At 56.5% G+C, this 26,504-nt stretch overlaps 1 protein-coding gene across 1 annotated transcript in view; it reads right to left on the bottom strand.

The window, feature by feature from the left end:
- The window catches only part of hdac6 (histone deacetylase 6), a 59,243-nt gene extending 34,121 nt beyond the window's left edge, over window positions 1–25,122 (bottom strand). Inside the window, exons 1-15 of the mRNA XM_067977787.1 lie at window positions 25,012–25,122; window positions 24,336–24,418; window positions 22,148–22,238; window positions 19,360–19,400; window positions 18,327–18,423; window positions 17,533–17,630; window positions 17,188–17,292; window positions 16,879–16,947; window positions 8,047–8,173; window positions 7,262–7,327; window positions 4,919–4,978; window positions 3,597–3,686; window positions 2,758–2,864; window positions 832–899; window positions 26–197 (exon numbers count right to left, since the gene is read on the bottom strand). Of these exons, the coding sequence (XP_067833888.1) occupies window positions 26–197; window positions 832–899; window positions 2,758–2,864; window positions 3,597–3,686; window positions 4,919–4,978; window positions 7,262–7,327; window positions 8,047–8,173; window positions 16,879–16,947; window positions 17,188–17,292; window positions 17,533–17,630; window positions 18,327–18,423; window positions 19,360–19,400; window positions 22,148–22,238; window positions 24,336–24,418; window positions 25,012–25,122 (1,385 nt within the window). The remainder of the gene's footprint in view (window positions 1–25; window positions 198–831; window positions 900–2,757; window positions 2,865–3,596; window positions 3,687–4,918; window positions 4,979–7,261; window positions 7,328–8,046; window positions 8,174–16,878; window positions 16,948–17,187; window positions 17,293–17,532; window positions 17,631–18,326; window positions 18,424–19,359; window positions 19,401–22,147; window positions 22,239–24,335; window positions 24,419–25,011) is intronic.
- Window positions 25,123–26,504: the final 1,382 nt, after the last annotated feature.

Raw genomic sequence — 26,504 nt, 5'->3', positions numbered from 1 at the left:
AAGGGGGATTAGTCTGTGCACCGACCTGTCCCACATGTTGTAATGCTCCTTCATCCTCTCGTCGTACACCAGCCCCGTTCGATCGGCGGGCAGCGATCGCATCACCTCCGCCATCGTGCGGTCCAGCGTCTCCGCCACGTCGACAGCTGGTAATTCCGCCTCGACGGCCTGCGGCATCTCGTGCCACGAGCTCGCTTCTGAGGGGCGAAGAGACGAGCTCAGTGCTTGGCCTGAATCCCTCCACCGTTGCGTAGATCTGCCGTTCGTCGCTGAAAGCTCCAACGAGCAGCTCCCCCTCGACGGCTGACCTGGTAAGTTGCGCTCGGCCAGACCGTCACAGGCCACGAAGGACCCTGACGCGTCCTCAAGCGGACGGGACGCTAAAAAGGACCCTGGACGAGGAAGGGGCTATAGCCGGGCCCAATTCTCACTTCTTTTCCGATCGCCGGTGAGGCCCCTCCACAGATGTGGGAACGGTGGCTCGAAAACAGGAAGCCGCGACGCCCTCCACGGTCGAATAGCCCAGCGGCACGCGGGGGGGACGGTGCGTGACCGCGGAAAGGCGGGTCCGGAGGGGGTGCAAGGGAAGCAATCCAGCCGATGGGGCTTGGATGGACGAGCAAAGGAGAGCGCAGGAGAGGGAGCTCGGATCCTGCCGTTCCCATAGGAGGGTCTGGGGCGAGGAGGGGCAGGGTGCTGATCTCTCAGTCTGGGACGGTGTGCAGCGCTCGAAAAGAAACCCAAGACCTAAACATAAGCATCCGACACTAAAACTTCCCCTTTAAGCAGAAATTATTTGGCAACACACGGACCTCCCCTTTAAGTACTCACCATGGTTCTGAAGACATTTCCAGTATCTGCGGTGGACAGAAATGACTGCGGAGATCGACTCCAAGGCACTGCAACGATAAATGGGTTCTCTGTTAGTAAAGCTAACCAGCTTTTTCTCTCGCACGAGTTAGATACAGAGTAAAGTTGCCTCTACACTGTCCCATCAAACACTCCCAGGGCAGGTACAGGGTTAGATACAGAGTAAAGCTCCCTCTACACTGTCCCCATCAAACACTCCCAGGGCAGGTACAGGGTTAGATACAGAGTAAAGCTCCCTCTACACTGTCCCATCAAACACTCCCAGGGCAGGTACAGGGTTAGTTACAGAGTAAAGCTCCCTCTACACTGTCCCATCAAACACTCCCAGGACAGGTACAGGGTTAGATACAGAGTAAAGCTCCCTCTACACTGTCCCATCAAACACTCCCAGGGCAGGTACAGGGTTAGATACAGAGTAAAGCTCCCTCTACACTGTCCCATCAAACACTCCCAGGACAGGTACAGGGTTAGATACAGAGTAAAGCTCCCTCTACACTGTCCCATCAAACACTCCCAGGGCAGGTACAGGGTTAGATACAGAGTAAAGCTCCCTCTACACTGTCCCATCAAACACTCCCAGGGCAGGTGCAGGGTTAGATACAGAGTAAAGCTCCCTCTACACTGTCCCATCAAACACTCCCAGGGTCAGGTACAGGGTTAGATACAGAGTAAAGCTCCCTCTACACTGTCCCATCAAACACTCCCAGGACAGGTACAGGGTTAGATACAGAGTAAAGCTCCCTCTACACTGTCCCATCAAACACTCCCAGGGCAGGTACAGGGTTAGATACAGAGTAAAGCTCCCTCTACACTGTCCCATCAAACACTCCCAGGGGCAGGTACAGGGTTAGATACAGAGTAAAGCTCCCTCTACACTGTCCCATCAAACACTCCCAGGGGCAGGTACAGGGTTAGATACAGAGTAAAGCTCCCTCTACACTGTCCCATCAAACACTCCCAGTTATTGCTGAATGAGGGTCAGTTTTACAATGTGGGACCTGCTCACTGGGAGCTGGCAAGGGTCTTCCACAAACTGATTTCACGTAGGACCCTTACAGCCAGACGATTAAGGAATATGGTGAGAAGGTGGGTCGGGGGGATTGAGGGATATGGGGAGAAGGTGGGTCGGTGGGATTGAGGGATATGGGGAGAAGGTGGGTCGGTGGGATTGAGGGATATGGGGAGAAGGTGGGTCGGTGGGATTGAGGGATATGGGGAGAAGGTGGGATTGAGGGATATGGGGAGAAGGTGGGATTGAGGGATATGGGGAGAAGGTGGGCTGTTGGGATTGAGGGATATGGGGAGAAGGCGGGTCGGTGGGATTGAGAGATATGGGGAGAAGGTGGGTCGGTGGGATTGAGGGATATGGGGAGAAGGCGGGTCGGTGGGATTGAGGGATATGGGGAGAAGGCGGGTCGGTGGGATTGAGGGATATGGGGAGAAGGTGGGTCGGTGGGATTGAGGGATACGGGGAGAAGGTGGGCAGGTGGGATTGAGGGATATGGTGAGAAGGTGGGCAGGTGGGATTGAGGGATACAGGGAGAAGGTGGGCAGGTGGGATTGAGGGATACGGGGAGAAGGCGGGTCGGTGGGATTGAGGGATATGGGGAGAAGGTGGGTCGGTGGGATTGAGGGACACGGGGAGAGGAGTTTTAGGGGGATTTGATCTGTGGAAAAGTGTCAGGCTTGATTGAGCTGATTCCCTCTTGCTATTCCTCCCAATTCTGATCTTTAACCCTTCAGTGCCGACTGGGTTCGGGTCCGGGTCCCGGGCTGAGAGGCCGGCGTCCAACCCGTGTCACCGACCAGAGCCCCAGATTTTCCATTTGTAACCATCAGTACATTGGCCACCGGGCTTGAGACATCTCGTGCTCTTTGACCTCTTACCTCTGGCAAGGGATGAAAGGTGACTCCAGCCGGGGACACGGGTCGCCGAGCAGCACCTTCAGACACGTGCACGCGCTCTCCGCCGTGGATCGAAAGTTGTAACCGCCCTGCGGAGCACCGAGAGTTGAAGAGGATTTGGTTAAACCGGACCTGACGCCATCGTGTTCTGAGTGCCTGATCTCGGTCTGGTCGCACTTTCCCTACACGTACGCTTGCAGGCAGTGGGCAAGGGCTGGCCGCAGGGTCCTCCCCCTTACCCGCTCTGTCGTAACAGGTGTGAGGGGGGGGGGGGGGGGGGAGAACGAGCTGAGCGCCGGCCGGGTATTCGACTATGGAGGGCGTCGCGGACGAGCCGGATTCTGCCCTCCCTGCTCACAAGTTGACACGCAGAGACGGAGCGGGGGTCGAATACACCTGCTGGCGACGGTGTGGTACCTGAGGCAATGGGGGACGTTGGGGAGGGGGGAGGGGAGGACGGACGGACCTTCACCTCCAATCACACTTCAGCATTACCAATCACATACCTCTACTCCGCCCAGACTCAACTCCCAGCTCTCCCGAAGGTGCTCGCTCCTCGTCGGGAGCTGTCCGCTCGAGAGACGATGCCCGACGGGCGGGATATTCCACTGTGGTGGCCTTCACAGCCCTGCCCTGAAGGCGGGTCGCCGGATAACGATCGGGAGCAGGGGAGACATCCCCCCCCCCCCCCAACTCCCTAAACCGCGGCACTGAGGCAGATTGTAGCCCCCCGCCCACCCCATCCCGTACCACACTGGGTATCGCGTCGTCGCGGGGGGAGCTCGATGTTTCTGGGCACGAACGCGGGGCGGGTGTCTTACCTCCAGGGCGAGGAGCAGCTTGCCATTGGCCAGGGGCATCAGCATGTGGGTCAGGTGGGCAAAGCAGGCCGGGGTGGTCGACATCTTCCCCTGGGAACAAAGCAGGCGAAAGAGAAGCACACTTCACTGAGTTGGAGCCTGTCCTGTCCCTTTAAGGAAACGCCTTCCAAACCTCCTCCCTCCTTCGGAGTGTTACTGATACTGGCAGATCTCCCGTGGCATTGCTCATTGAGAGTTAGGGGCCGCACTGTTTTATAATTAAAGGAGCATCGCATAATCAGACCCCCAGTGGCATTGCTCATTGAGAGTTAGGGGCTGCACTGTTTTATAATTAAAGGGGCATCACATAATCAGACCCCCCCCCAGTGGCATTGCTCATTGTGAGTTAGGGGCCGCACTGTTTTATAATTAAAGGAGCATCGCATAATCAGAACCCCCCCAGTGGCATTGCTCATTGTGAGTTAGGGGCCGCACTGTTTTATAATTAAAGGGACATCACATAATCAGACCCCCCCCCCCCCGGTGGCATTGCTCATTCTGAGTCAGAGGCCGTGTTGTTTTATAAGTGTTGTACCGTTTAACGCAAAATCTATCCATAATCCACATTTGGGTAGATGTGCACAGTTTTGGCCCTGACTCAGTTGATAGCACTCTTGCTCGAGACACAAGTTCAAACCTAGAATCCAGGCCTGACCCTCCCCAGTACTGAGGGAGCGCTGCACCGTCGGAGGGGCCGTCTTTCGGACGTGACGCTGAACCGAGGGCCCCCGTCTGCCCCCTGGGGCGGATGTAAAAGATCCCACGGCCACTATTGGAAGGGTGGGGGGGTGTGGGGGTGTTCCCCCCACGGTCCTGGGGCCGATATGTATCCCTCAGCCAACATCACCAAAAAAAAATATTAATTTATCTGATTGGCGGTTCGTGGGATCTTGCTGTGCGCAACAGCGAATCTGGGAATCAATGGATACGCCAATCACAGGAGGGGAATCAATAGGTTGAATTTTTCCCATTTATCACCTCCCCGCCCCCCTCATCCCTTGGGCTTTCGGATAAACAATTAGTGCCTTTCTGGGGCAGCTTTGCCTTGTGCAGTGGGAGCCCGGCTGATGCTGCTAAACTCATTCCACGTAGGAGTCTCACAGGGAGACAGAGGAAACTCCGCCCTCCCCCTCCCGCCCGCGCCCCCACACCCCGTCAGTCTGAACCCAAGGCCCCTTTAACACCGGGCGTCGGTCTCACTGCCCCTCTCCTGTCTGCAGATCTGTTTTCGACGGTGCGGTGAGCGAGAGCTGAACGCGAGTCTCCGGGCCTTCCCCTCTTACCTTGGGGTCTCCGAGGGTGGAGTCGAACCCAGCGGCAACCAGGATCAGTTTAGGCCGGAACTGGGGGAAGAGAAGTTGTGAGAGCTGGGGTCAGACAGAGACAGAGAGGGTACACTGTTACCCGAGCTTCACTCATAAATTCACTCCTTCTGGTCCATCTTGTTCAATCAGACGCAATATTCTGGGGGTGCTTTTTCAACACCGTAAATATTTCACATCTCTCGATGGGATCGCCCCTGAGCCTCGTTCCCTAGACAACAGAGCTCGAGTGTCTCGCCTTCGTTCAGCCCTGTTACACTATACTTCAGTCTTCTTGCTCTTAGCTGCATTAAAGGATAATGGTTCCTCGGCATTTCTGAGACGACGACCCCCTGTAAACACTGACACGCTCCCGGGGGACCCCCTGTAAATACTGACACACTCCCCGGGGACCCCCTGTAAACACTGACACGCTCCCGGGGACCCCCTGTAAACACTGACACGCTCCCGGGGACCCCCTGTAAATACTGACGCACTCCCCAGGGACCTCCTGTAAATACTGACGCACTCCCCGGGGACCCCCTGTAAACACTGACACACTCCCCGGGGACCCCCTGTAAATACTGACACACTCCCCGGGAACCCCCTGTAAATACTGACACACTCCCCGGGGACCCCCTGTAAATACTGACACACTCCCGGGCACCCCCTGTAAATACTGACACACTCTCCGGGGACCCCCTGTAAATACTGACACACTCCCCGGGGACCCCCTGTAAATACTGACACACTCCCCGGGGACCCCCTGTAAATACTGACACACTCCCGGGGACCCCCTGTAAATACTGACACACTCCCCGGGGACCCCCTGTAAATACTGACACACTCCCGGGGACCCCCTGTAAATACTGACACACTCCCCGGGGACCCCCTGTAAATACTGACACACTCCCCGGGAACCCCCTGTAAATACTGACACACTCCCCGGGGACCCCCTGTAATTACTGACACACTCCCGGGGACCCCCTGTAAATACTGACAGACTCCCCGGGAACCCCCTGTAAATACTGACACACTCCCCGGGGACCCCCTGTAAATACTGACACACTCCACACTCCCGGGGACCCCCTGTAAATACTGACACACTCCCCGGGAACCCCCTGTAAATACTGACACACTCCCCGGGGACCCCCTGTAAATACTGACACACTCCCGGGGACCCCCTGTAAATACCGACACACTCCCCGGGGACCCCCTGTAAATACTGACACACTCCCGGGGACCCCCTGTAAATACTGACACACTCCCCGGGGGACCCCCTGTAAATACTGACACACTCCCCGGGGACCCCCTGTAAATATTAACACACTCCCCGGGGACCCCCTGTAAATACTGACACACTCCCCGGGGACCCCCTGTAAATATTAACACACTCCCCGGGGACCCCCTGTAAATACTGACACACTCCCCGGGGACCCCCTGTAAATACTGACACACTCCCCGGGGACCCCCTGTAAATACTGACACACTCCCGGGGACCCCCTGTAAATACTGACACACTCCCCGGGGACCTCCTGTAAATACTGACACACTCCCCGGGGACCCCCTGTAAATACTGACACACTCCCCGGGGACCTCCTGTAAATACTGACACACTCCCCGGGGACCCCCTGTAAATACTGACACACTCCCCGGGGACCCCCTGTAAATACTGACACACTCCCCGGGGACCCCCTGTAAATACTGACGCACTCCCCGGGGACCCCCTGTAAATACTGACGCCCTCTATAAGGAATGCGGTGCTGTCAGTCTGCGAGTCTACATTAACAGTTGCTGGGAAGTCAATGAACTGAGCTTAAATTTTTTTTAAAAATACGGAATTCTTGAGAGCCGGGCAGGGCCCCGGTAAGGGAGATGTCTGATTCCAACTCTGCAGACCCCAATTTAAAAACCTCGACTGTAAGATATAAAAACGACATCCTCTCCTTCAGTATCATCCAGTCGAGTCTGGACACAGAGTGGATTCCCATTCACCGATTCAGTTCATTGCCCGCATTCAGGGTTTGGCGGGAGGGGGGTGGGACTGAGTGCGAGGGGGAGGGTTTGGACTTATTGTGAGTTCCCAATTAAACCCGACACCTCCCGACCACGAGTAAATGCAGGGGTTTTCCAGTTGCCGATCCCACCCGATCTGCAGACCCCCAGGTCCCAAATAAACGCGAGCTGGAATCTCAGGAGAGGCCGATGGGTACGTGTGATCATTTCCCTTCCCTCCCTCCTCATCCCCCTCCCCTCCTCCACCCTTCCCTCTCCCAGCATCCCCCTCCCCTCCCCTCCCTCCCTCCGCTCCGAGGCCTCACTCACCTCGTGCGCGACAGGAAGGAGGAGCCTGTGAAAGACAGCGATGTAATCTGCATCCGACATCCCTTTCTGTAAAGGAGCAAGAGACGGGGGGGGTGGTGATGGTGAATTCACAACCGGCCAAGAGATGAGTACGCACTTAACCTAGCTTTTGTTGGTCGACCCCCCTGCTCGTCTTCCAATAGCGGCCGTGGGGTCTTTTACGTCCCACCTGAGAGGGGCAGACGGGGGCCTCGGTTTAACGTCTCATCCTGAAAGACGGCCCCTCCGACAGTGCAGTACCGGCACCGGGAGGGAGTGTCGGGGCCTGGATCACGGGGCTCGAGTCTCTGGGGTGGGGGCTCGAACCCACGACCTTCTGACTCCGAGAGTGAGACTGACGGAGCCAAGCTGCCATTCCCAGCTGCTGGAGCAGCTCGTCTGCTCACCTCCTGGGGAAAAAGGACAATCCTGACAAACGACTCTGACGTTTGTCAGAGTTTCGCCCTTGGCTTGACCCTGACAGGTCATCGTGGGAGTCACGACGCTGGGGGCCAATTCACCCACCCGAGTTCCTCTGTGCTCAGTCATTGCCCCTACCACCCTCAGCACCTCTCCCAGGTGGCACATCCTTCACCTACGAGCCCAGACGCGAAGGGTCGGCGGGCTCTTCGACTGCAGAAGGCGTCGCGGCCGAACCTTCTCCTCACCCGAACGCCTCAATCGGTGGCCGATTCAACCCAGGGACGCTGAGTCCAATTGTAGCCCTTCCTCGACCTCCCCACTGCCCCCCAAACCCCGGCACCCACCGTATTCCAGGGGACATTAATGTTGAACCCTTCTCCGCGGCCCGTTCCGACGGCGGTGCAGTCCGAGTCTGCCAGGTAGGGCCAGAAGTCGCCGTGCTCGTATCGGTGGATGGAGAAATACAGGACCCTGCAGGGGGAGGGGGGGGGAAGGAAGAGAAGGGGAAAAAGGACTGAAAGACGAGACCCCCACGATGGAGAGCAAGGGAAGGGCGAGAGGGAGCAGGAGACAGGCAGAGGGCTCAGTTCTGATAGGCAAACGCACACACACTCGAGACGTCGAATTGTTTGTTCTCTCCATAGGTACCAAGCGTTTTGAGGAGGAGGTCCCGAGACTTCAAACTAAATTACTAATTCCACCACTGCTCAGTTGGCAGATGTCCCACCCGGTGTGGGACTGGACCCCGCACACAAAGCACAATTTAAGGGACATGAGGAGTGAACAGGAGAGTGGGATTAGACTGGGTGGGATATTAAAGGGTACGGGGAGTAAGGGGGAGAGTGGGATTAGACTGGGTGGGATATTAAAGGGTACGGGGAGTGAGGGGGAGAGTGGGATTAGACTGGGTGGGATATTAAAGGGGACGGGGAGTGAGGGGGAGAGTGGGATTAGACTGGGTGGGATATTAAAGGGGACGGGGAGTGAGGGGGAGAGTGGGATTAGACTGGGTGGGATATTAAAGGGTACGGGGAGCGAGGGGGAGAGTGGGATTAGACTGGGTGGGATATTAAAGGGTGCGGGGAGTGAGGGGGAGAGTGGGATTAGACTGGGTGGGATATTAAAGGGGACGGGGAGTGAGGGGGAGAGTGGGATTAGACTGGGTGGGATATTAAAGGGGACGGGGAGTGAGGGGGAGAGTGGGATTAGACTGGGTGGGATATTAAAGGGTACGGGGAGTGAGGGGGAGAGTGGGATTAGACTGGGTGGGATATTAAAGGGGACGGGGAGTGAGGGGGAGAGTGGGATTAGACTGGGTGGGATATTAAAGGGGACGGGGAGTGAGGGGGAGAGTGGGATTAGACTGGGTGGGATATTAAAGGGGACGGGGAGTGAGGGGGAGAGTGGGATTAGACTGGGTGGGATATTAAAGGGGACGGGGAGTGAGGGGGAGAGTGGGATTAGACTGGGTGGGATATTAAAGGGTACGGGGAGCGAGGGGGAGAGTGGGATTAGACTGGGTGGGATATTAAAGGGGACGGGGAGTGAGGGGGAGAGTGGGATTAGGCTGGGTGGGATATTAAAGGGTACGGGGAGTGAGGGGGAGAGTGGGATTAGACTGGTTGAGATATTAAAGGGTACGGGGAGTGAGGGGGAGAGTGGGATTAGACTGGGTGGGATATTAAAGGGTACGGGGAGCAAGGGGGAGAGTGGGATTAGACTGGATGGGATATTAAAGGGGACGGGGAGTGAGGGGGAGAGTGGATTTAGACTGGGTGGGATATTAAAGGGTACGGGGTGCGAAGGGGAGAGTGGGATTAGACTGGGTGAGATATTAAAGGGGACGGGGAGCGAGGGGGAGAGTGGGATTAGACTGGGTGGGATATTAAAGGGTACGGGGTGCGAAGGGGAGAGTGGGATTAGACTGGGTGGGATATTAAAGGGGACGGGGAGTAAGGGGGAGAGTGGGATTAGACTGGGTGGGATATTAAAGGGTACGGGGAGTGAGGGGGAGAGTGGGATTAGACTGGGTGGGATATTAAAGGGTACGGGGAGTGAGGGGGAGTGAGGGATTAGACTGGGTGGGATATTAAAGGGTACGGGGAGCGAGGGGGAGAGTGGGATTAGACTGGGTGGGATATTAAAGGGGACGGGGAGTAAGGGGGAGAGTGGGATTAGACTGGGTGGGATATTAAAGGGTACGGGGAGTGAGGGGGAGAGTGGGATTAGACTGGGTGGGATATTAAAGGGGACGGGGAGTAAGGGGGAGAGTGGGATTAGACTGGGTGGGATATTAAAGGGTACGGGGAGTGAGGGGGAGAGTGGGATTAGACTGGGTGGGATATTAAAGGGTACGGGGAGCGAGGGGGAGAGTGGGATTAGACTGGGTGGGATATTAAAGGGTACGGGGAGCGAGGGGGAGAGTGGGATTAGACTGGGTGGGATATTAAAGGGGACGGGGAGTGAGGGGGAGAGTGGGATTAGACTGGGTGGGATATTAAAGGGTACGGGGAGCGAGGGGGAGAGTGGGATTAGACTGGGTGGGATATTAAAGGGGACGGGGAGTGAGGGGGAGAGTGGGATTAGACTGGGTGGGATATTAAAGGGTACGGGGAGTGAGGGGGAGAGTGGGATTAGACTGGGTGGGATATTAAAGGGTACAGGGAGTGAGGGGGAGAGTGGGATTAGACTGGGTGGGATATTAAAGGGTACGGGGAGTGAGGGGGAGAGTGGGATTAGACTGGGTGGGATATTAAAGGGTACGGGGAGTGAGGGGGAGAGTGGGATTAGACTGGGTGGGATATTAAAGGGGACGGGGAGTGAGGGGGAGAGTGGGATTAGACTGGGTGGGATATTAAAGGGGACGGGGAGAGAGGGGGAGAGTGGGATTAGACTGGGTGGGATAGTAAAGGGTACGGGGAGTGAGGGGGTGAGTGGGATCAGACTGGGTGGGATATTAAAGGGTACGGGGAGTGAGGGGGGAGAGTGGGATTAGACTGGGTGGGATATTAAAGGGTATGGGGAGTGAGGGGGGAGAGTGGGATTAGACTGGGTGGGATATTAAAGGGGACGGGGAGTGAGGGGGAGAGTGGGATTAGACTGGGTGGGATATTAAAGGGTATGGGGAGTGAGGGGAGAGTGGGATTAGACTGGGTGGGATATTAAAGGGTACGGGGAGCGAGGGGGAGAGTGGGATTAGACTGGGTGGGATATTAAAGGGTACGGGGAGTGAGGGGGAGAGTGGGATTAGACTGGGTGGGATATTAAAGGGGACGGGGAGTGAGGGGGAGAGTGGGATTAGACTGGGTGGGATATTAAAGGGGACGGGGAGTGAGGGGGAGAGTGGGATTAGACTGGGTGGGATATTAAAGGGTACGGGGAGCGAGGGGGAGAGTGGGATTAGACTGGGTGGGATATTAAAGGGTACGGGGAGCGAGGGGGAGAGTGGGATTAGACTGGGTGGGATATTAAAGGGGACGGGGAGTGAGGGGGAGAGTGGGATTAGACTGGGTGGGATATTAAAGGGTACGGGGTGCGAAGGGGAGAGTGGGATTAGACTGGGTGGGATATTAAAGGGGACGGGGAGTAAGGGGGAGAGTGGGATTAGACTGGGTGGGATATTAAAGGGTACGGGGAGTGAGGGGGAGAGTGGGATTAGACTGGGTGGGATATTAAAGGGGACGGGGAGTGAGGGGGAGAGTGGGATTAGACTGGGTGGGATATTAAAGGGTACGGGGTGCGAAGGGGAGAGTGGGATTAGACTGGGTGGGATATTAAAGGGGACGGGGAGTAAGGGGGAGAGTGGGATTAGACTGGGTGGGATATTAAAGGGTACGGGGAGTGAGGGGGAGAGTGGGATTAGACTGGGTGGGATATTAAAGGGTACGGGGAGTGAGGGGGAGTGAGGGATTAGACTGGGTGGGATATTAAAGGGTACGGGGAGCGAGGGGGAGAGTGGGATTAGACTGGGTGGGATATTAAAGGGGACGGGGAGTAAGGGGGAGAGTGGGATTAGACTGGGTGGGATATTAAAGGGTACGGGGAGTGAGGGGGAGAGTGGGATTAGACTGGGTGGGATATTAAAGGGGACGGGGAGTAAGGGGGAGAGTGGGATTAGACTGGGTGGGATATTAAAGGGTACGGGGAGCGAGGGGGAGAGTGGGATTAGACTGGGTGGGATATTAAAGGGTACGGGGAGCGAGGGGGAGAGTGGGATTAGACTGGGTGGGATATTAAAGGGTACGGGGAGCGAGGGGGAGAGTGGGATTAGACTGGGTGGGATATTAAAGGGGACGGGGAGCGAGGGGGAGAGTGGGATTAGACTGGGTGGGATATTAAAGGGGACGGGGAGTGAGGGGGAGAGTGGGATTAGACTGGGTGGGATATTAAAGGGTACGGGGAGCGAGGGGGAGAGTGGGATTAGACTGGGTGGGATATTAAAGGGGACGGGGAGTGAGGGGGAGAGTGGGATTAGACTGGGTGGGATATTAAAGGGTACAGGGAGTGAGGGGGAGAGTGGGATTAGACTGGGTGGGATATTAAAGGGTACGGGGAGTGAGGGGGAGAGTGGGATTAGACTGGGTGGGATAGTAAAGGGTACGGGGAGTGAGGGGGGAGAGTGGGATTAGACTGGGTGGGATATTAAAGGGTATGGGGAGTGAGGGGGGAGAGTGGGATTAGACTGGGTGGGATATTAAAGGGGACGGGGAGTGAGGGGGAGAGTGGGATTAGACTGGGTGGGATATTAAAGGGTATGGGGAGTGAGGGGAGAGTGGGATTAGACTGGGTGGGATATTAAAGGGTACGGGGAGCGAGGGGGAGAGTGGGATTAGACTGGGTGGGATATTAAAGGGTACGGGGAGTGAGGGGGAGAGTGGGATTAGACTGGGTGGGATATTAAAGGGGACGGGGAGTGAGGGGGAGAGTGGGATTAGACTGGGTGGGATATTAAAGGGGACGGGGAGTGAGGGGGAGAGTGGGATTAGACTGGGTGGGATATTAAAGGGTACGGGGAGCGAGGGGGAGAGTGGGATTAGACTGGGTGGGATATTAAAGGGTACGGGGAGCGAGGGGGAGAGTGGGATTAGACTGGGTGGGATATTAAAGGGTACGGGGAGTGAGGGGGAGAGTGGGATTAGACTGGGTGGGATATTAAAGGGGACGGGGAGTGAGGGGGAGAGTGGGATTAGACTGGGTGGGATATTAAAGGGTACGGGGAGTGAACAGGAGAGTGGGATTAGACTGGGTGGGATATTAAAGGGGACGGGGAGTGAGAGGGAGAGTGGGATTAGACTGGGTGGGATATTAAAGGGTACGGGGAGCGAGGGGGAGAGTGGGATTAGACTGGGTGGGATATTAAAGGGGACGGGGAGTGAGGGAGAGAGTGGGATTAGACTGGGTGGGATATTAAAGGGGACGGGGAGTGAGGGGGAGAGTGGGATTAGACTGGGTGGGATATTAAAGGGTACGGGGAGTGAGGGGGGAGAGTGGGATTAGACTGGGTGGGATATTAAACGGTATGGGGAGTGAGGGGGGAGAGTGGGATTAGACTGGGTGGGATATTAAAGGGGACGGGGAGTGAGGGGGAGAGTGGGATTAGACTGGGTGGGATATTAAAGGGTATGGGGAGTGAGGGGAGAGTGGGATTAGACTGGGTGGGATATTAAAGGGGACGGGGAGTGAGGGGGAGAGTGGGATTAGACTGGGTGGGATATTAAAGGGGACGGGGAGTGAGGGGGAGAGTGGGATTAGACTGGGTGGGATATTAAAGGGTACGGGGAGTGAGGGGGAGAGTGGGATTAGACTGGGTGGGATATTAAAGGGTACGGGGAGCGAGGGGGTGAGTGGGATTAGACTGGGTGGGATATTAAAGGGTACGGGGAGTGAGGGGGAGAGTGGGATTAGACTGGGTGGGATATTAAAGGGTACGGGGAGTGAGGGGGAGAGTGGGATTAGACTGGGTGGAATATTAAAGGGTATGGGGAGTGAGGGGGAGAGTGGGATTAGGCTGGGTGGGATATTAAAGGGTACGGGGAGTGAGGGGAGAGTGGGATTAGACTGGGTGGAATATTAAAGGGGACGGGGAGTGAGGGGGAGAGTGGGATTAGACTGGGTGGGATATTAAAGGGTACGGGGAGTGAGGGGGAGAGTGGGATTAGACTGGGTGGAATATTAAAGGGTATGGGGAGTGAGGGGGAGAGTGGGATTAGGCTGGGTGGGATATTAAAGGGTACGGTGAGTGAACAGGAGAGTGGGATTAGACTGGGTGGGATATTAAAGGGGACGGGGAGTGAGAGGGAGAGTGGGATTAGACTGGGTGGGATATTAAAGGGTACGGGGAGCGAGGGGGAGAGTGGGATTAGACTGGGTGGGATATTAAAGGGGACGGGGAGTGAGGGGGAGAGTGGGATTAGGCTGGGTGGGTTATTAAAGGGGACGGGGAGTGAGGGGGAGAGTGGGATTAGACTGGGTGGGATATTAAGGGGGACGGGGAGTGAGGGGGAGAGTGGGATTAGGCTGGGTGGGATATTAAAGGGGACGGGGAGTGAGGGGGAGAGTGGGATTAGACTGGGTGGGATATTAAAGGGGACGGGGAGTGAGGGGGAGAGTGGGATTAGGCTGGGTGGGATATTAAAGGGGACGGGGAGTGAGGGGGAGAGTGGGATTAGACTGGGTGGGATATTAAAGGGGACGGGGAGTGAGGGGGAGAGTGGGATTAGGCTGGGTGGGATATTAAAGGGTACGGTGAGTGAACAGGAGAGTGGGATTAGACTGGGTGGGATATTAAAGGGGACGGGGAGGGAGAGTGGGATTAGACTGGGTGGGATATTAAAGGGTACGGGGAGCGAGGGGGAGAGTGGGATGAGACTGGGTGGGATATTAAAGGGTACGGGGAGCGAGGGGGAGAGTGGGATTAGACTGGGTGGGATATTAAAGGGGACGGGGAGTGAGGGGGAGAGTGGGATTAGGCTGGGTGGGATATTAAAGGGGACGGGGAGTGAGGGGGAGAGTGGGATTAGACTGGGTGGGATATTAAAGGGGACGGGGAGTGAGGGGGAGAGTGGGATTAGGCTGGGTGGGATATTAAAGGGGACGGGGAGTGAGGGGGAGAGTGGGATTAGACTGGGTGGGATATTAAAGGGGACGGGGAGTGAGGGGGAGAGTGGGATTAGGCTGGGTGGGATATTAAAGGGGACGGGGAGTGAGGGGGAGAGTGGGATTAGACTGGGTGGGATATTAAAGGGGACGGGGAGTGAGGGGGAGAGTGGGATTAGGCTGGGTGGGATATTAAAGGGGACGGGGAGTGAGGGGGAGAGTGGGATTAGACTGGGTGGGATATTAAAGGGGACGGGGAGTGAGGGGGGGAGAGTGGGATTAGACTGGGTGGGATATTAAAGGGTATGGGGAGTGAGGGGGGAGAGTGGGATTAGACTGGGTGGGATATTAAAGGGTATGGGGAGTGAGGGGGAGAGTGGGATTAGACTGGGTGGGATATTAAAGGGGACGGGGAGTGAGGGGGAGAGTGGGATTAGACTGGGTGAGATATTAAAGGGTACAGGGAGCGAGGGGGAGAGTGGGATTAGACTGGGTGGGATATTAAAGGGTACGGGGAGTGAGGGGGAGAGTGGGATTAGACTGGGTGGGATATTAAAGGGGACGGGGAGTGAGGGGGAGAGTGGGATTAGACTGGGTGAGATATTAAAGGGTACAGGGAGCGAGGGGGAGAGTGGGATTAGACTGGGTGGGATATTAAAGGGGACGGGGAGTGAGGGGGAGAGTGGGATTAGACTGGGTGGGATATTAAAGGGGACGGGGAGCGAGGGGGAGAGTGGGATTAGACTGGGTGGAATATTAAAGGGTATGGGGAGTGAGGGGGAGAGTGGGATTAGGCTGGGTGGGATATTAAAGGGTACGGTGAGTGAACAGGAGAGTGGGATTAGACTGGGTGGGATATTAAAGGGGACGGGGAGTGAGAGGGAGAGTGGGATTAGACTGGGTGGGATATTAAAGGGTACGGGGAGCGAGGGGGAGAGTGGGATTAGACTGGGTGGGATATTAAAGGGTACGGGGAGTGAGGGGGAGAGTGGGATTAGACTGGGTGGGATATTAAAGGGGACGGGGAGTGAGGGGGAGAGTGGGATTAGGCTGGGTGGGATATTAAAGGGGACGGGGAGTGAGGGGGAGAGTGGGATTAGACTGGGTGGGATATTAAAGGGGACGGGGAGTGAGGGGGAGAGTGGGATTAGGCTGGGTGGGATATTAAAGGGGACGGGGAGTGAGGGGGAGAGTGGGATTAGACTGGGTGGGATATTAAAGGGGACGGGGAGTGAGGGGGAGAGTGGGATTAGGCTGGGTGGGATATTAAAGGGGACGGGGAGTGAGGGGGAGAGTGGGATTAGACTGGGTGGGATATTAAAGGGGACGGGGAGTGAGGGGGAGAGTGGGATTAGGCTGGGTGGGATATTAAAGGGTACGGGGAGTGAGGGGGAGAGAGGGATTAGACTGGGTGGGATATTAAAGGGTACGGGGAGCGAGGGGGAGAGTGGGATTGGACTGGGTGGGATATTAAAGGGGACGGGGAGTGAACAGGAGAGTGGGATTGGACTGGGTGGGATATTAAAGGGGACGGGGAGTGAGGGGGAGAGAGGGATTAGACTGGGTGGGATATTAAAGGGTACGGGGAGCGAGGGGGAGAGTGGGATTGGACTGGGTGGGATATTAAAGGGGACGGGGAGTGAGGGAGAGAGTGGGATTAGACTGGGTGGGATATTAAAGGGTACGGGGAGTGAGGGGGAGAGTGGGATTAGACTGGGTGGGATATTAAAGGGGACGGGGAGTGAGGGAGAGAGTGGGATTAGACTGGGTGTGATATTAAAGGGTACGGGGAGCGAGGGGGAGAGTGGGATTGGACTGGGTGGGATATTAAAGGGTACGGGGAGTGAACAGGAGAGTGGGATTGGACTGGGTGGGATATTAAAGGGTACGGGGAGTGAGGGGGAGAGTGGGATTAGACTGGGTGGGATATTAAAGGGTACGGGGAGCGAGGGGGAGAGTGGGATTGGACTGGGTGAGACACGTGCAGAGAACACCAGCACAGAACTGACGGGCCGAATGCCCTGCCTCTATGATTCCACCTAAGCAACATCCTTACAATGATTAGCCAATCCCGATCTTACCTGGGGTCGTCTTCAAATATGTATTGGGTCGCCTGCCCATGGTGAATATCCCAATCCACAATCAGAATCCTGCAAGCAGAGGGAAAGGGAGACACAGCGAGCCGTTATATTAGACAACGACAAGCGGTACAACGAGAGATGGTCTCCGTCACTCGCAGTGGAGTGAAAGAACAAGGCAGAACTCCCCCAGTCCCTCGTCCCGCTGCCCTGGTCCCGAGTCCTAGTCCCTCGGACCGCAGCCCCCCACCCCAGTCCCTCGGCCCGCCCCCCCTCCCCCCACAGTAGTGATCTACTAGTCTGCCCACTTACCGCTCCACACCGTGCTTCTGCTTGGCGTAACAGGCTGCGATGGCCAGAGTGTTGAAGATACAATACCCGTCGGCTTTTTCCCTGTGTGCATTGTGTCCTGGGGGCCTGAAAATAATACAGCCCACTGTTAGAACTGGAAGCGGAATGGAGTAGGGACCCTCGGTCAGAGGGATAGCAGAGCACCAGACGCCCACTCAGAGATGACAGAGCCCTGCTGGAATAACGCTGGACTCCCATTCAGTGGGGACGGCGGGGGGGGGAAAGGGTGGGGGTAACAGAGAGAGCGTGAAGGGGAAGAAGAAAAAAGACACACACACACAGCCCCCCCTTAGATACCAGACTTACCTGACCACTGCCAGGCCGTTCTTAACCTGCGCCCCCATCACCTTATCCACCAGCTGTAGCATGCAGCCCACAGCCAGACAGGCCGAGCTGTAGGATTTCTGAGAACGGGAGACAACAGTGTGCAGTGAGAGAGGAGTTCACTCCCATTGTACACAATCCCAATGGACCCGACCCCTTCCCATTCACTCCCATTGTACACAATCCCAATGGACCCGACCCCTTCCCATTCACTCCCATTGTACAGAATCCCAATGGACCCGACCCCTTCCCATTCACTCCCACTGTACAGAATCCCAATGGACCCGACCCCTTCCCATTCACTCCCATTGTACACAATCCCAATGGACCCGACCCCTTCCCATTCACTCCCATTGTGCACAATCCCAATGGACCCGACCCCTTCCCATTCACTCCCATTGTGCACAATCCCAATGGACCCGACCCCTTCCCATTCACTCCCATTGTATAGAATCCCAATGGACACGACCCCTTCCCATTCACTCCCACTGTACAGAATCCCAATGGACCCGACCCCTTCCCATTCACTCCCATTGTACAGAATCCCAATGGACCCGACCCCTTCCCATTCACTCCCATTGTATAGAATCCCAATGGACCCGACCCCTTCCCATTCAATCCCATTGTACAGAATCCCAATGGAGTCAATGGAAATGAGAATGGGGGGAGATGTAAAACAGGCTGCCGACTCACTATCATCGCACAGTCAAGATCGGCCGCAACCAATCTTACAAAAACCCATCCAAGCATTGCATAACGTAACGTAGGAGACTCACGGGGTGGAGGTAAACCAAATCGTGCGTGTCTGACACGGATCGTAGCTCCTCCGTGCTCATATTCTCCGTCGATTTTAGCAGTTCTACATAGTTTGGTCTAAAATTAAAAAAAACACAAGAGACTCAGCACAATCTGTCCCTCTATCAAGGCCGGTCTTACTGGGCCAAATTTCTCCCATTAACTTTTAGTGGCATAGGAACAGGAGGAGGGCACTCTGCCCCTCGAGCCTGTTACACAGGAACAGGAGGAGGGCACTCTGCCCCTCGAGCCTGTTACACAGGAACAGGAGGAGGCCACTCAGCCCCTCGAGCCTGTTACACAGGAACAGGAGGAGGCCACTCAGCCCCTCGAGCCTGTTACACAGGAACAGGAGGAGGCCACTCAGCCCCTCGAGCCTGTTACACAGGAACAGGAGGAGGCCACTCAGCCCCTCGAGCCTGTTACACAGGAACAGGAGGAGGCCACTCAGCCCCTCGAGCCTGTTACACAGGAACAGGAGGAGGCCACTCAGCCCCTCGAGCCTGTTACACAGGAACAGGAGGAGGCCCATTCAGCCCCTCGAGCCTGTCACACAGGAACAGGAGGAGGCCACTCAGCCCCTCGAGCCTGTTACACAGGAACAGGAGGAGGCCCATTCAGCCCCTCGAGCCTGTTACACAGGAACAGGAGGAGGCCCATTCAGCCCCTCGAGCCTGTTACACAGGAACAGGAGGAGGCCACTCAGCCCCTCGAGCCTGTTACACAGGAACAGGAGGAGGCCCATTCAGCCCCTCGAGCCTGTCACACAGGAACAGGAGGAGGCCCATTCAGCCCCTCGAGCCTGCTCCGCCATTCAATCAAATCATGGCTGATCTGTACTTGAGTGCTGCGCTCGGGATCGAACCTGGTGCATTTATTTGTGTGCTGACCCAATCGGAGTGGGGGCGGGGAGGACCTGCGACATTTCGTTGGCAAACAGGCCACAGACTCAACAGATCCGGAACAGGGAAAGGTTTTGGCAATTGCCATCGGTGCCCGAGCCCCATCACTCACCTGTGAACCAGCAGGATCTCCTCCTGGGTTGCCGATCTGGCCTTCAGAGGAAGCAGAGAGACAAAATGATTACCAAACCTGCAAACTGCATGCTCAGTTGGTGAATAAAGGTTTTTTAAAATATATATATACACATATAAATACAAGATGGTGCAAAACAGATTTACAAGGATGATACCAGAACTGAGAGGTTATAACTATCGGGAAAGACTGAACAGACTGGGGCTCTTTTCTCCAGAAAAAAAGACTGAGGGGTGACCTGATAGAGGTCTTTAAAATGATGAAGGGGTTTCGATAGGGTAGACGTAGAGAAGATGTTTCCACTTGTGGGGGAGACCAGAACGAGGGGGTCATCAATATAAGAGAGTCACTAATAAATCCAATCGGGGAATTCAGGAGAAACTTCTTTACCCAGAGAGCGGTGAGAATGTGGAACTCGCTCCCACATGGAGTGGTCGAGGGGAATAGAATCGATGGATTTGAGGGGAAGCTCGATAAACACATGAGGGAGAAAGGAATAGAAGGAGATGGTGATAGGGTGAGATGGAGGAGGGAGGGAGGAGGCTCGTGTGGAGCATAAACACCGGGATAGACCAGTTGGGCCGAATGGCCTGTTTCTGTGCTGTAAAATCTACGTCCGTTGGGAGACACTTCAGAAACTCGCTTTCCCACCATAGCGCCGCCCACTGGCCAGAGCCTGCAGCTACAATGTGACCGACAGCTGTTTACATGCTAAATGTTTACATAGGTAGTTTTCCATGTTAACTGCGTGAGGTAAAAGCGTGTCGAAAATATCGGGACGACAGGAAGTTTTTAATTTTAAGGACAGATTAGGTTCTCAGAGGTAAAATTCGAGTTAATCTTCCCTGTGTTTTACTCGGCGGGAGAGGGTAATTACAATTTTTGAAAATGGCTGCCTACTTTTGCAACTAAAATAAACTTTGTGGGGAGGGGAACTGGAACTTTTGATTCCATATTCCAAGGCATCGTCAAGATCCAACCTCCTGTGATTCACAGATCACAAAAGGCCCGGATTTCAGAACAACAAGGCGCTACTCTACTGGAGCTGTGCTGACTGGAAGAAAAGGAGCGGGAGCTAGATAAGGGCACAGACTGAACGTCAGCTCATCCAAAACTCTGCTGCCCCGTATCCTAACTCGCACCGTGTCCCGTTCACCCATCACCCCCTGTACTCGCTGACCTACACTGGCAACGCCTCGGTTTTAAAATTCTCATCCTCCTGTTCAAATCCCTCGCCTCCCCTCCCTATCGCTGTGACCTCCTCCAGCCCCACAACCCTCCGAGATCTCTGCACTCCTCCAATTCCGGCCTCTTGCGCATCCCTGATTTTAATCGCTCCACCATTGGCGGCCGTGCCTTCAGCTGCCTGGGCCCTAAGCTCTGGAATTCCCTCCCTAAACCTCTCCGCCTCTCTCTCTCTCCTCCTTGAAGACGCTCCTTAAAACCTACCTTCCTAATGTCTCCTTATATGGCTCGGTGTCAAATTATAGTTTGATGACCCTCTTGTGCAGCGCCTGCTTGAAAGGCGCTGTATAAATCCAAGTTGTTGTCGAGAAAGGAACAGGGGAATGACAAAATGGAGACACGACCACAGAAAAAGGAGAAAGATAGGCAAGGAACAAAACCAGATGTAGAGATACTGAAAGACACGCACAGAGTGTGGAAAGGGGCAGGAGCATAAGAGCGAGGGAGGCGAGATAGAAGTCAGACCTGGGAAACCTGGTTCCCGGCTGGTGAGGGTGAGCAGGAGTGAAGCAGTTTCAGAAACGCCATAGACACGGAATAAATCGCACAACAGGGACTGATCTTTGGGGTTAAGGCACATTTCCGCAGTACAATAGGGCGTCTTTACTCTGTATCTAACCCTGTACCTGCCCTGGGAATGTTTGATGGGACAGTGTAGAGGGAGCTTTACTCTGTATCTAACCCTGTACCTGCCCTGGGAATGTTTGATGGGACAGTGTAGAGGGAGCTTTACTCTGTATCTAACCCTGTACCTGCCCTGGGAGTGTTTGATGGGACAGTGTAGAGGGAGCTTTACTCTGTATCTAACCCTGTACCTGCCCTGGGAGTGTTTGATGGGACAGTGTAGAGGGAGCTTTACTCTGTATCTAACCCTGTACCTGCCCTGGGAGTGTTTGATGGGACAGTGTAGAGGGAGCTTTACTCTGTATCTAACCCTGTACCTGCCCTGGGAGTGTTTGACGGGACAGTGTAGAGGGAGCTTTACTCTGTATCTAACCCTGTTCCTGCCCTGGGAGTGTTTGACGGGACAGTGTAGAGGGAGCTTTACTCTGTATCTAACCCTGTACCTGCCCTGGGAGTGTTTGATGGGACAGTGTAGAGGGAGCTTTACTCTGTATCTAACCCTGTACCTGCCCTGGGAGTGTTTGATGGGACAGTGTAGAGGGAGCTTTACTCTGTATCTAACCCTGTACCTGCCCTGGGAGTGTTTGATGGGACAGTGTAGAGGGAGCTTTACTCTGTATCTAACCCTGTACCTGCCCTGGGAGTGTTTGATGGGACAGTGCAGAGGGAGCTTTACTCTGTATCTAACCCTGTACCTGCCCTGGGAGTGTTTGATCGGACAGTGTAGAGGGAGCTTTACTCTGTATCTAACCCTGTACCTGCCCTGGGAGTGTTTGATGGGACAGTGTAGAGGGAGCTTTACTCTGTATCTAACCCTGTACCTGCCCTGGGAGTGTTTGATGGGACAGTGTAGAGGGTGGTTTACTCTGTATCGAACCCTGTCCCTGAGATTCCTTACCTCTATCTGTACACACCGCTCAAACAGTCCGTACTCATGAATTTTTCTCATCACAGATATCACGGCCTCTGGACCCTCTGGCATGATGGAACTGAGACAGAAACAAATAGATATTGGTGGGTTTCCAACTTTTTTATGTAAACCTGTAAACATTACCACACTCCCGGGGACCCCCTGTAAATATTACCAGACTCCCGGGGACCCCCTGTAAATATTAACACACTCCCGGGGACCCCCTGTAAATATTAACACACTCCCGGGGACCCCCTGTAAATATTAACACACTCCCGGGGACCCCCTGTAAATATTAACACACTCCCGGGGACCCCCTGTAAATATTAACACACTCCCGGGGACCCCCTGTAAATATTAACACACTCCCGGGGACCCCCTGTAAATATTAACACACTCCCGGGGACCCCCTGTAAATATTAACACACTCCCGGGGACCACCTGTAAATATTAACACACTCCCGGGGACCCCCTGTAAATATTAACACACTCCCGGGGGCCCCCTGTAAATATTAACACACTCCCGGGGACCCCCTGTAAATATTAACACACTCCCGGGGACCCCCTGTAAATATTAACACACTCCCAGAGACCCCCTGTAAATATTAACACACTCCCGGGGACCCCCTGTAAATACTGACACACTCCCGGGGACCCCCTGTAAATATTAACACACTCCCGGGGACCCCCTGTAAATATTAACACACTCCCGGGGACCCCCTGTAAATATTAACACACTCCCAGAGACCCCCTGTAAATATTAACACACTCCCTGGGACCCCCTGTAAATATTACCACACTCCCGGGGACCCCCTGTAGATATTAACACACTCCCGGAGACCCCCTGTAAATATTAACACACTCCTGGGGACCCCCTGTAAATATTAACACACTCCCAGAGACCCCCTGTAAATATTAACACACTCCTGGGGACCCCCTGTAAATATTAACACACTCCCAGAGACCCCCTGTAAATATTAACACACTCCCCGGGGACCCCCCATAAATATTAACACACTCCCAGGGACCCCCTGTAAATATTAACACACTCTCGGGGACCCCCTGTAAATACTGATACACTCCCCGGGGACCCCCTGCAAATACTGACACACTCCCGGGGACCCCCTGTAAATACTGACACACTCCCGGGGACCCCCTGTAAATACTGACACACTCCCCGGGGACCCCCTGTAAATACTGACACACTCCCGGGGACCCCCTGTAAATACTGACACACTCCCGGGGACCCCCTGTAAATAATGACACACTCCCGGGGACCCCCTGTAAATACTGACACACTCCCCGGGGACCCCCTGTAAATACTGACACACTCCCCGGGGACCCCCTGTAAATACTGACACACTCCCGGGGACCCCCTGTAAATACTGACACACTCCCCGGGGACCCCCTGTAAATACTGACACACTCCCCGGTGACCCCCTGTAAATACTGATACACTCCCCGGGGACCCCCTCTAAATACTGACACACTCCCCGAGGACCCCCTCTAAATACTGACACACTCCTGGGGACCCCCTCTAAATACTGACACACTCCCGGGGACCCCCTCTAAATACTGACACACTCCCCGTGGACCCCCTCTAAATACTGACACACTCCCCGGGGACCCCCTGTAAATACTGACACACTCCCCGGGGACCCCCTGTAAATACTGACACACTCCCCGGGGACCCCCTGTAAATACTGACACACTCCCCGGGGACCCCCTGTAAATACTGACACACTCCCCGGGGACCCCCTGTAAATACTGACACACTCCCCGGGGACCCCCTGTAAATACTGACACGCTCCCGGGGACCCCCTGTAAATACTGACACACTCCCGGGGACCCCCTGTAAATACTGACACACTCCCCGGGGACCCCCTGTAAATACTGACACACTCCCCGGGGACCCCCTGTAAATACTGACACACTCCCCGGGGACCCCCTGTAAATACTGACACACTCCCCGGGGACCCCCTGTAAATACTGACACACTCCCGGGGACCCCCTGTAAATACTGACACACTCCCCGGGGACCCCCTGTAAATACTGACACACTCCCCGGGGACACCCTGTAAATACTGACACACTCCCCGGGGACCCCCTGTAAATACTGACACACTCCCCGGGGACCCCCTGTAAATACTGACACACCCCGCTACGTAAAACGCACCTTTCCCACAGCATTCGCGGCTCCGTCATTCGCTCGTCGTAGATAAGCGCAGTTCCCGTCAGGACAGGATCATTCTCCAGGTGCTGTGTGGACCCGAGAGGAACAGTGAGAACAGCCGGGACTGAACTGGGGCGTCAAAGTCTCGGGCTGAACCTGACCAAGTGGAGTCAATCCTTCCAACCCATTCTGAGCAGGGCAGCTCGGCCCGGATTCACCCACCCTGAGCAGTCAGACAATTTTGGCGCCCTTGACCCCTGTCACGGAGGTACCCCCGTCCGGGTGACACAGACACATGGGCAGAGGGTAAGGACGATATAGCACAGGGTGGCGCCAGCCCCCTCAACTGCCCATCAGCAGACGGGTCGCAGCGACCAGCCCGAACCCCCAAGTTCCCCTCCACACCATCCCGACTTGGAAATACATCGGCCGTTCCTTCATCGTCGCTGGGTCAAAATCCTGGAACTCCCTCCCTAACAGCACTGTGGGAGAACCGTCACCACACGGACTGCAGCGGTTCAAGAAGGCGGCTCACCACCACCTTCTCAAGGGGCGATTAGGGGTCGGGCAATAAATGCCGGCCTCGCCAGCGACGCCCACATCTCGAGAGTGAATAATCAAAAAAAAAAGCCACCTATTCCCCACACGCACAGAGATCTTCCCACTTGCTTGCTTTTACGTGCAAGCATCTGGGAGACATCTCCCAATCTCTGCGTCCGTCAAAACAGCTCTCCAAGTTGCCAAAGTTTTCAAGGGTTAGCTTTGACGTCTCTCTCTTGTTGCTTCGCATCCGTCCCTGTCCCTATCCCTCTCCCTCGCCGCGCGTCCGTCCCTCTCCCTCGCTGTGCGTCCGTCCCTCTCCCCCTCCCTCGCCGCGCGTCCGTCCCTCTCCCTCGCTGCGCGTCCGTCGCTCTCCCCCTCCCTCGCTGCGCGTCCGTCCCTCTCCCTCGCCGCGCGTCCGTCCCTCTCCCCCTTGCTCGCCGCGCGTCCGTCCCTCTCCCCCTCGCTCGCCGCGCGTCCGTCCCTCTCCCCCTCGCTCGCCGCGCGTCCGTCCCTCTCCCCCTTGCTCGCCGCGCGTCCGTCCCTCTCCCCCTCGCTCGCCGCGCGTCCGTCCCTCTCCCCCTCGCTCGCCGCGCGTCCGTCCCTCTCCCCCTCGCTCGCCGCGCGTCCGTCCCTCTCCCCCTCGCTCGCCGCGCGTCCGTCCCTCTTCCCCTCACTCGCCGCGCGTCCGTCCCTCTCCCCCTTCGCTCGATGCGCGTCCGTCCCTCTCCCCCTCGCTCGATGCGCGTCCGTCCCTCTCCCCCTCGCTCGATGCGCGTCCGTCCCTCTCCCCCTCCGTCGCCGCGCGTCCGTCCCTCTCCCCCTCGCTCGCCGCGCGTCCGTCCCTCTCCCCCTCGCTCGCCGCGCGTCCGTCCCTCTCCCCCTCGCTCGCCGCGCGTCCGTCCCTCTCCCCCTCGCTCGCCGCGCGTCCGTCCCTCTCCCCCTCGCTCGCCGCGCGTCGGTCCCTCTCCCCCTCGCTCGCCGCGCGTCCGTCGCTCTTCCCCTCGCTCGCCGCGCGTCCGTCCCTCTCCCCCTCGCTCGATGCGCGTCCGTCCCTCTCCCTCTCCCTCGCCGCGCGTCCGTCCCTCTCCCCCTTGCTCGCCGCGCGTCCGTCCCTCTCCCCCTCGCTCGCCGCGCGTCCGTCCCTCTCCCCCTCCCTCGCCGCGCGTCCGTCCCTCTCCCCCTCGCTCGATGCGCGTCCGTCCCTCTCCCCCTCGCTCGCCGCGCGTCCGTCCCTCTCCCCCTCGCTCGCCGCGCGTCCGTCCCTCTCCCCCTCGCTCGATGCGCGTCCGTCCCTCTCCCCCTCCGTCGCCGCGCGTCCGTCCCTCTCCCCCTCGCTCGCCGCGCGACCGTCCCTCTCCCCTCGCTCGCCGCGCGACCGTCCCTCTCCCCCTCGCTCGCCGCGCGTCCGTCCCTCTCCCCCTCCGTCGCCGCGCGTCCGTCCCTCTCCCCCTCCCTCGCCGCGGTCCGTCCCTCTCCCCCTCCTCGCCGCGGTCCGTCACTCTCCCCCTCCCTCACCGCGGTCCGTCCCTCTCCCCCTCCGTCGCCGCGGTCCGTCCCTCTCCCCCTCCGTCGCCGCGCGACCGTCCCTCTCCCCCTCCGTCGCCGCGCGTCCGTCCCTCTCCCCCTCGA

Source organism: Heptranchias perlo, unplaced genomic scaffold, assembly GCF_035084215.1.
Source record: "Heptranchias perlo isolate sHepPer1 unplaced genomic scaffold, sHepPer1.hap1 HAP1_SCAFFOLD_178, whole genome shotgun sequence".
Classification (NCBI taxonomy): Eukaryota; Metazoa; Chordata; class Chondrichthyes; order Hexanchiformes; family Hexanchidae; genus Heptranchias; species Heptranchias perlo.
Note: the sequence above shows the minus strand (reverse complement) of the source record. Positions and strands in the feature narration are given on the sequence as shown.